Source organism: Drosophila obscura, unplaced genomic scaffold (assembly GCF_018151105.1).
Source record: "Drosophila obscura isolate BZ-5 IFL unplaced genomic scaffold, ASM1815110v1 contig_102, whole genome shotgun sequence".
In the NCBI taxonomy this organism is placed as follows: Eukaryota; Metazoa; Arthropoda; class Insecta; order Diptera; family Drosophilidae; genus Drosophila; species Drosophila obscura.
The window spans coordinates 4,606-15,215 of record NW_024542683.1 but is presented as its reverse complement, the minus strand read 5'-3'; the positions used below and the strand labels follow the sequence as shown (position 1 = coordinate 15,215).

The 10,610-nt window shown below is 38.4% G+C and overlaps 1 protein-coding gene across 1 annotated transcript; it reads right to left on the bottom strand.

Moving 5' to 3' along the window:
• Positions 1 to 7,381: 7,381 nt before the first annotated feature.
• LOC121404793 lies at positions 7,382 to 10,187 on the bottom strand. The gene is made up of 5 exons (XM_041595162.1): positions 10,136 to 10,187; positions 7,997 to 8,084; positions 7,713 to 7,939; positions 7,498 to 7,656; positions 7,382 to 7,432 (listed from the first exon to the last, which is right to left on the bottom strand). The coding sequence occupies exons 2-5, from the start codon at positions 8,076 to 8,078 to the stop codon at positions 7,382 to 7,384; spliced, it is 519 nt and encodes a 172-aa protein (XP_041451096.1). The 5' UTR covers positions 8,079 to 8,084; positions 10,136 to 10,187.
• Positions 10,188 to 10,610: the final 423 nt, after the last annotated feature.

The following is a 10,610-nucleotide window of genomic DNA, read 5'->3' as shown; positions in this document are numbered from 1 at the left end:
CTGTACACTTCGAAGACTCCTGAACCGACAACTTAGCGATTATGCCCAAAATTGAACGGTTCACCCGTTGCTCTGTCCGTTGCCCTCTTCGCCACACCTGTCGTTGTCCACACATGTTCGACTTTATTCTCGTTGAGAAACTCGCTAAATACGTTGGATGTAAACGCTGCTCCTCTATCGCTGACTATGCGTTTGGGAAAGCCAAACACAAATGACCAATCTGTCAGCCTCTTCACAACTTCTTCTTATCCCGTTGACTTGGTTGGAAACAGCCAGACGAACTTGGAGAACGCATCCACCGCAGCAAAAATGTATTTATATTGCTTGGCTGTCACGTCCATTGGTCCCCCAAACGATCAACGTGCAGTGTGTAGTGGCGTCTCACCCTTGTCAATACAATGAAGATAGCCCTCCTGCTTGCCCAATTTTTTGCTGAAAATGATACAACTGATACAATTAGCAATAACATTTAACTACTTCCTTTCAAGATGCGGGATCGATATTGCTGCTGAATTGAGTGCATCGTCTTCGCTGTGGAGAAATGACCAACTTCGTGCGATCCTTGAATGATTTCTCTTTCCATCAGCTTTGGGACAACCAATACGTCATTGCCATCACAACTTTGAAGAGACCTCCTTTTAGCTTGTAGTCTTGGTATGGGTGCTGCTTCAGGATCTCTACTGTGACCTTTTTGAAATCGTCATTCTGCTGCGCCTTCTTTATCCGAGCTGTCAACTCCGTTGTCACAACCATGCAAGTTTGTGGAAAACGGCTAAGACAGTCCACATGTCTCATTCTGTCCCCTAGGCGATGTACTGCTTTAAATGTGAAGTCCTCAATATACAGGATCCACTGGGAAACTTCTCTCGGTATGTCTTGCTTTGGTTGTTGTCTGCTTAAACGCCACACAATCAGTAGCAAGATCAAATTTGATCCCCAACAGGTAGTGACGAAACTTCTTGAGTGCGAGGTATGCTGCTTTGACCTCCAAATAGTAGCTGTGACGCTTGGATTCAGCTTCTGTAGTCTTTTTACTCCAGTAGTAGACGGGATGGAAACTGCCATCAAACTGCTGCAATAATACAGCTCCGAAACCTTCCTTGGACGCATCCGTGTGGAGTTCCGTTGGCGCTTCTCGTGAGTAGATATGTAATCAGGCCCAATTACAAGAAGCTTCTTTCAGGTGTTTAGCGACTGCTGTTCTGCTTCGCCAATGTTGAAAACTGCTTCTTTCCTGGGTAGATTCGTGAGCGGCCGTGCAACTTGTGCGTACCCAGGAATGAACTTTCTAAAAAGCCTGTGAGTCCCAGAAACGCTTGAACTGCTTTGATATCCTTCGGCGTAGCAAACCGACTAACTGCTGCTGTCTTCTCAGATTTTCCCGTCCTCAATAATATAACCAAGAAAGTTAATGCGGGGCTGCATGAAGCTACATTTCCTTCCACTTGATCTTCAGGCCAAATTGTGCAGCTGTATTTATAACCAATTTCGTTTTCTTCATGCAAAGCTCGGGCGACGCGGCGTAAACAATAATGTCCATATAAAGCTGCATAACATCAGAGTTGATTAATTCTGAAAAATATAGATTACAAACCGAATAAACGCAGCTGGCGAGTTCTTAAATCCGAAAGGCGCTTTATTAAACTCGAATATTCCCTCTTTTGTGACGAAGGCCGTATGCGACTTGTCTGCTCTTCGATTGGAACATGGAAAAATCCAATTTCAAGGTCCATTATGGTAAACCACTTAGCAGACTCCAGCTTTTCCAAGACTTCCTCCATGATCGGGACTGGGAAACAGTCCATCAATACCATGCTGTTCAATTTCCTGTAGTCTAAACAAACTCGAAAGTGTAAATCTTTCTTCTTCACGACTACAACTCGGCTTGCCACATTTGAAGATGACTTGCGTACGATTCCTTTCTCGATCCATTCTTCTACTTGATTCTTTACAGCGCTGGCTTCGTCTGTGGATAAACGACTCGGAGAGTGATGAAACGGCTTGATTACTCTGTCGGTAACTATTTGCAGTTGGATTGGGCACTGCTTTGGAACTTCTGTGGGCATCTGGTAACTGCTCTTTATCATCTGTTCAACGTCTGTGCGATATTGCGGTGGAGCTACAAAGGATGACTGTTCAGTTATATTATATATATTATTATTATTATTGTTATTATATATAAGAGCATACTTATCTATCGACTTGGGATCTTCGTCCAGCTTCGAAAACGTGTATCCTTTCATATCAGCGACGAAACGAAACTTTTTGATGAAATCGTGTCCCCAACAGTGCATCGAAATCAATTTGGTTACTGGGTACGACTAGAAACTTCTGGTTAGTCTGCAACTTATCCACCGTAATCTCTGCATTAAAGTATCCAACAGGCTTCGTTGTTATATGGCCAAGACCGCGCAACGTAGTTTTGCATTTTAAAAGTTCAACGTTTTTCATTCTCTTTAACACATTTTCTTTGATTATGGTTACATCTGAACCTGTATCTACAAGACAGTCGACTTCAATGCCATTTATCTGAATTTTTTTCATGCAATTGCGATCTGAAACAACTCGTACTGTATCAACTTTATCGGCTTCATATGGACAGATACGTGAAATGTGACCATTCTGATTACACTTAAAACATTTCGTTTCGGCTTTACAATCTTTGCGCTTGTGCTCTCCTGATCCACAATTATAGCAGTATTCTTTTTTACCGCCTGACCCATTTGCTGTTTATAATTCGGTTTATGTTGTTCTTTATTGGCATTCTTCTCCGGTATGTTCAAACGCTCGTATATATCGAACTCTTCTTTCAAGGCTTTAAATGATTTACATCGATACATGGCATACTTGTACTCGTTTCTTATATCCAAACCGTTTACAATATGGCTTATGACAGCCACTTCTTCAACATGTCCAACTGCAGCTATTTTTCTCATCTGCAGCAAGTATTCGTGCAGCGACGTTCCTGCTACAGCTTCTGCCATCTCCTTCTCTTTCCAATGCAGCGGCGGCGGCGTGTTCATCATTGTCTCCGTGTCTCTGCGTGTCTTTTCTGCCTGTCTCTGCGTGTCTCAACGGTTATTTTCTGCTTGTCTATTCTGCCTCTTCTGCCTATGTATGTGCACCACACCAACTGCCCAGTGGACCACAAGACGATAGTAAAGCGGAACTATCGCAAAATGTTCGTAAACGGACTTAGAAATGATAAAAATCCGTGAATTGTTACTGAAGCCTCGCTCAATGTCCGCAAGCGGACTCAAAAAAGAGCATTTAGCGGACAAAAAGCATGAAGCACGTTTAAGTATCGCAAAACTATTGCAAACGGGCTTAAAATTGAGTGAAAACTGTACAAGAAAGTAAAAAAAAACGGATATATAGCTAGCTACCGGTAAAGTCTCGCTAAATGTGCGCACGCGGACTCAAAAAAGAGAATTGAGCGAACAAGAAACGAGCGGAATATATTTCCCCTTTCATGACCAGTTTTCCCTAATTTTTAGGTCCGTTTGCGATCATTTTGCGATAGTTTAGCCGTCGCTCGCGGATTTTTTCGCTCAATGCTCTTTTTTGAGTCCGCTTGCGGACATTTAGCGTGGATAGCAACAAAAAGGTAACGGAAAAATAGGTAGCTACGGTCGGTGGATCGCAAACGGACTTAAAAAGGAGTACGATGCGCAAGAAACACCGATGACGTCATCGACCAACAGTTCGTACCGATTTTGTCGCATGCCGAAGTGTTTTTTTGGCACACGACAAACGCCGAAGTATGTTTCGGCACGCGTCGCGTGTTCGGTTTCATCAATTTTTTCGTTTGTTCGTTTCTTTGTGATTGAAAATCTGCAGCAGACGGACGTGTTGACGACATAAAAGTGCAAATTGTGTGAAAAATCATAAAATCGGCTAAGTACAAATTTTAATATCTTGTCTAGTTTTGTACTGTGAACAGAATTTAAGATTGGGAGCAAGCTAACAACAGAAAAAACACAATCTACACACATATGTCCACACATTTTGTTTTCCAGCCATCTTTCTGGAATTTTCTGCGAATTTACGCTGGAATTGACTGTGCGCTTAATTTTTCTACACAAAGGGGAGTATAATTATTAGAAATGCCATTTAGACGTAAAAGCAGGAAATATATATGCGAATCGAAGCATATAAATAAATGTACAGATAGTATTAATATTAGTGAAGAACAGGCAGCTGATTTTAGTATTCCCACACCTTGTAGAGATTTTCCTAATTTGTCCGATGTTTTAGTTAAGAGTTCCGAACCAACTTGTTTTAGTACGCGCTTAGGGCAGTGGATGTCCGAAAAAAATATTAGCAAAAGACCAGGTAATGATTTGCTTCAGCTTTTGTCCGAAAAAATTACAGGGTTGCCACGAGATGTTCGAGCATTGAAATGCACGCCTCGGGGGGCTATTAAAAGGGATGTGGCTCCGGGAAGCTATGTGCACTACGGTGTAAAAGATGCGCTAACTGATTTTCTCAGTAATTTTGCATTTCAAGCAGATAACCTAAGCCTCAAAATCAATGTGGATGGACTTCCATTATTTAAAAGTTCACTTCAACAAGTCTGGCCTATTTTAATTAATGTAAATGGCACTAAGCCAATTCTTGTAGCTGGGATATATGTTGGCAATTCCAAGCCCAGCAATCCCAATATTTATTTAGAAGAATTCGTGTGCGAGGTATTAGAATTGATTGAGGATGGGATACATTTTAAAGGTAGAAAACTTCACATTAGAATTAGATCCATTGTTTGCGATGCACCAGCGCGCGCAGAAATTTTAGGTGTTAGGCATCACTCTGGATTTTATTCCTGCAACAAATGCACTCAAAGGGGAGAAAGTTTTCAAAGGCGAATAGTTTTCAAAATTTCTGAGAACCTCTCTCGAACAGATTTTAGCTTTAGAAATCGTTTACAGCCAGAGCATCACAACTTACAGGAGAAATTAGTTTTAGAAAACTTTCCAATTGATTCAATCAGTTTCCCTTCGATTATATGCATGTAGTTTGCCTTGGTATTATGAAAACTAGTAGTGCTTTAGTGAGAGTTAAAGGTCATCAATTTTCTTTGGATCGGCATAAAATCAGCTCAATTAGTTCCAAATTGATTTCTTTTCGTAAATTTATACCTAGGGAATTTAATAGAAAGCCGAGATCTCTTGATGATCTTGAAAGATTCAAGGCGACAGAATTCCGAACATTTTTGCTGTATACTGGACCCATTGTGTTGAAACAAACTCTAGACACAGCCCGTTACCACCACTTTTTATTACTTAGCCTTGGTATACGACTTCTTCTTCACAAAGAATATTGTGTTACTAAAAATGCACTTGCTTGCAGTTTACTTAATGATTTTGTAAAACAAATTCCCTCCTTATATATATTTTCCATGCTTACATTCAATTTTCATTGCCTAACGCATTTAAGCGCACAGTGTCTTGCCTTCGGCTCTTTAGACACCATAAGTTCTTTTCCATTTGAAAATTTTCTAGGTCAGTTAAAAAATATGGTAAAAAATTCCGATTTTTTAATAGAGCAATTGTATAATCGTATTGTAGAGCGAAGTATTTTGAAAGTTGTGCCTAAAAATAAATCCTTGGATTTTAAAAACGTCACAAAGAAAATTTCCCACAATGATCCATTTTTTTATTTAAAAGTATCAAACAGTTTTTACTTTATTAAAGATAGGACTTCATACAACATTTATAAAATTTGTGACATTAAAAATAATACTTTGCATAGCCGATTAGTTGTTGATCTTGAACCTTTTTTTGTTTTCCCAATAGACTCCACACTTGTCGGCATATTTTCTTCACTGAATATTAATTACGACTCTAATTTAGTGCAGCATCCAATAGAAACAATTTCAGGAAAAATCATTCATATATTTGATACTGATGTGCACATTTACTTTCCCTTAATTCATTAATTCCAGAAAGACATGAACAACTACACCACTTTATTTAACATGGATTCTGGCATCCCAGTATCGAAAATAAAGATTCCAGAGACCCAGCAGCAATGTAAGTAAATCCATTTATATTGAATAAATAAATATTAACCATTATTTCTATTTATAGGTACAATGAATAAATTAGAGCAAAAAATGGACCTAATATTACAAAAATTAGACAGAAATACAACGGAACTGGTCGCTCTTCGCACGGAAATGTCCTCCATGAAGGCAAAGGTTTTTGGAGCTATCCAAAAAACTAAAGAGACCATGCCCAATGACCCCTTAAGTTCAATAGGTGAACTGGAGAGCTTTGAAGAAAGTTTAAAGGAAGCAACAGTGTTTAAAAAGCTGGTAAGTATTTTTTTTTGCAGCTCACAAGTTACATTTGACTAACATATTTTGTAAAGATCTTAGACCTAGGCATGTCGAGCGAGAAAGCCTTTGATAAATGGATTAGGAGCACTTGGCGCTCGATTGTGTCGGACGAGGTCGCACGTCAGTGCTCTTGGCGTGGAACAGATGCCAAAAAGTGCATAAGGGGCTTGCGTGTGACCCAGCAATCCGTAGTAAGTTTTGTTTTAAAATTAATATTTTAATATTATAATAATATTATAATTTTTAAGAATTTTAGAAAAAAAAAATTTTACATTTTACATTTTTTTGCTACATATAGCTACCTACATATACAATGTATATTCTACATCTTACATGTAGATTGTACATGTTCCAATTAGATTCTACATCTCCTCCGCTAGAGTGTGCGAGTGAGAAGGAAAATGAGTTGAGTTGTCGTGCCGGGAGGGGGAGGGGAAGCAACTGAAAATTAATTTCTTCATTCTGGCTATAATTATGATCCGATCTGATTCAGATTCGGCAATCTGGTAGATATGGGCATTCTCTACGATACTGCGTTTTTAGTTTTATCGTATCTTTAAAACTGTGCCTGCCACAGATTTTCGTCCTTTGTGTGGGCGGAAGGGGGCGGGGCGAAATTTTGAAATACACTTGTAGCAGTGTGATATCACATGAGTCTGGAAACCAAATTTGGTTTCTCTAGCTCTTATAGTCTCTGAGATCCAGGCGCTCATCAAGACGGACGGACGGACAGACGGACAGACGGACATGGCTATATCGACTCGGCTATTGATGCTGATCAAGAATATATATACTTTATGGGGTCGGAAACGTTTCCTTCTCTGCGTTGCACACATCCACTTTTACTACAAATCTAATATACCCCTTAACTCTTTTTTGAGTACGGGTATAAAAACTTAAAAGAAAAATTAAACACTCGGTTCTGGGGATATTTCAATATGAAAAAAAATTAATACCTAAAAAGAAAAACTTGAATCTAAATTTTCATTAGCTTTTGAGTCTTTAAAACTCGATCCTGTGCGTATTGAAAGAATTTTTGAGTCACCCGATCAAAATCGGCATCCTCAAGTGCAAACCTTTCTTTAAATCCCACTGTAAGAAACAAATTGGATGTTAGTATGTTGTAATATAAATATTAATTTTAAAACAAAACTTACTGCGGATTGCTGGGTCACACGCAAGCCCCTTATGCACTTTTTGGCATCTGTTCCACGCCAAGAGCACTGACGTGCGACCTCGTCCGACACAATCGAGCGCCAAGTGCTCCTAATCCATTTATCAAAGGCTTTCTCGCTCGACATGCCTAGGTCTAAGATCTTTACAAAATATGTTAGTCAAATGTAACTTGTGAGCTGCAAAAAAAAATACTTACCAGCTTTTTAAACACTGTTTCTTCCTTTAAACTTTCTTCAAAGCTCTCCAGTTCACCTATTGAACTTAAGGGCTCATTGGGCATGGTCTCTTTAGTTTTTTGGATAGCTCCAAAAACCTTTGCCTTTATGGAGGACATTTCCGTGCGAAGAGCGACCAGTTCCGTTGTATTTTTGTCTAATTTTTGTATTATTAGGTCAATTTTTTGCTCTAATTTATTCATTGTACCTATAAATAGAAATAATGGTTAATATTTATTTATTCAATATAAATGGATTTACTTACATTGCTGCTGGGTCTCTGGAATATTTTCGATACTGGCGACACTGCCAGAATCCATGTTAAATAAAGTGGTGTAGTTGTTCATGTCTTTCTGGAAGTAATGAATTAATGGAAAGTAAATGTGCACATCAGTATCAAATATATGAATGATTTTTCCTAAAATTGTTTCTATTGGATGCTGCACTAAATTACAGTCGTAATTAATATTCAGTGAAGAAAATATGCCGACAAGTGTGGAGTCTATTGGGAAAACAAAAAAAGGTTCAAGATCAACAACTAATCGGCTATGCAAAGTATTATTTTTAATGTCACAAATTTTATAAATGTTGTATGAAGTCCTATCTTTAATAAAGTAAAAACTGTTTGATACTTTTAAATAAAAAAATGGATCATTGTGGGAAATTTTCTTTGTGACGTTTTTAAAATCCAAGGCTTTATTTTTAGGCACAACTTTCAAAATACTTCGCTCTACAATACGATTATACAATTGCTCTATTAAAAAATCGGAATTTTTTACCATATTTTTTAACTGACCTAGAAAATTTTCAAATGGAAAAGAACTTATCGTGTCTAAAGAGCCGAAGGCAAGACACTGTGCGCTTAAATGCGTTAGGCAATGAAAATTGAATGTAAGCATGGAAAATATATATAAGGAGGGAATTTGTTTTACAAAATCATTAAGTAAACTGCAAGCAAGTGCATTTTTAGTAACACAATATTCTTTGTGAAGAAGAAGTCGTATACCAAGGCTAAGTAATAAAAAGTGGTGGTAACGGGCTGTGTCTAGAGTTTGTTTCAACACAATGGGTCCAGTATACAGCAAAAATGTTCGGAATTCTGTCGCCTTGAATCTTTCAAGATCATCAAGAGATCTCGGCTTTCTATTAAATTCCCTAGGTATAAATTTACGAAAAGAAATCAATTTGGAACTAATTGAGCTGATTTTATGCCGATCCAAAGAAAATTGATGACCTTTAACTCTCACTAAAGCACTACTAGTTTTCATAATACCAAGGCAAACTACATGCATATAATCGAAGGGAAACTGATTGACCATATCAATTGGAAAGTTTTCTAAAACTAATTTCTCCTGTAAGTTGTGATGCTCTGGCTGTAAACGATTTCTAAAGCTAAAATCTGTTCGAGAGAGGTTCTCAGAAATTTTGAAAACTATTCGCCTTTGAAAACTTTCTCCCCTTTGAGTGCATTTGTTGCAGGAATAAAATCCAGAGTGATGCCTAACACCTAAAATTTTTGCGCGCGCTGGTGCATCGCAAACAGTGGATCTAATTCTAATGTGAAGTTTTCTACCTTTAAAATGTATCCCATCCTCAATCAATTCTAATACCTCGCACACGAATTCTTCTAAATAAATATTGGGATTGCTGGGCTTGGAATTGCCAACATATATCCCAGCTACAAGAATTGGCTTAGTGCCATTTACATTAATTAAAATAGGCCAGGCTTGTTTAAGTGAACTTTTAAATAATGGAAGTCCATCCACATTGATTTTGAGGCTTAGGTTATCTGCTTGAAATGCAAAATTACTGAGAAAATCAGTTAGCGCATCTTTTACACCGTAGTGCACATAGCTTCCCGGAGCCACATCCCTTTTAATAACCCCCCGAGGCGTGCATTTCAATGCTCGAACATCTCGTGGCAACCCTGGAATTTTTTCGGACAAAAGCTGAAGCAAACCATTACCTGGTCTTTTTGCTAATATTTTTTTCGGACATCCACTGCCCTAAGCGCGTACTAAAACAAGTTGGTTCGGCACTCTTAACTAAAACATCGGACAAATTAGGAAAATCTCTACAAGGTGTGGGAATACTAAAATCAGCTGCCTGTTCTTCACTAGTATTAATACTATCTGTACATTTATTTATATGCTTCGATTCGCATATATATTTCCTGCTTTTACGTCTAAATGGCATTTCTAATAATTATACTCCCTTTGTGTAGAAAAATTAAGCGCACAGTCAATTCCAGCGTAAATTCGCAGAAAATTCCAGAAAGATGGCTGGAAAACAAAATGTGTGGACATATGTGTGTAGATTGTGTTTTTTCTGTTGTTAGCTTGCTCCCAATCTTAAATTCTGTTCACAGTACAAAACTAGACAAGATATTAAAATTTGTACTTACCGATTTTATGATTTTTCACACAATTTGCACTTTTATGTCGTCAACACGTCCGTCTGCTCCAGATTTTCAATCACAAAGAAACGAACAAACGAAAAAATTGATGAAACCGAACACGCGACGCGTGCCGAAACATACTTCGGCGTTTGTCGTGTGCCAAAAAAACACTTCGGCATGCGACAAAATCGGTACGAACTGTTGGTCGATGACGTCATCCGGTGTTTCTTGCGCATCGTACTCCTTTTTAAGTCAGTTTGCGATCCACCGACCGTAGCTACCTATTTTTCCGTTACCTTTTTGTTGCTATCCACGCTAAATGTCCGCAAGCGGACTCAAAAAAGAGCATTGAGCGAAAAAATCCGCGAGCGACGGCTAAACTATCGCAAAATGATCGCAAACGGACCTAAAAATTAGAAAACTGGTCATGAAAGGGGAAATATATTCCGCTCGTTTCTTGTTCGCTCATTCTCTTTTTTGA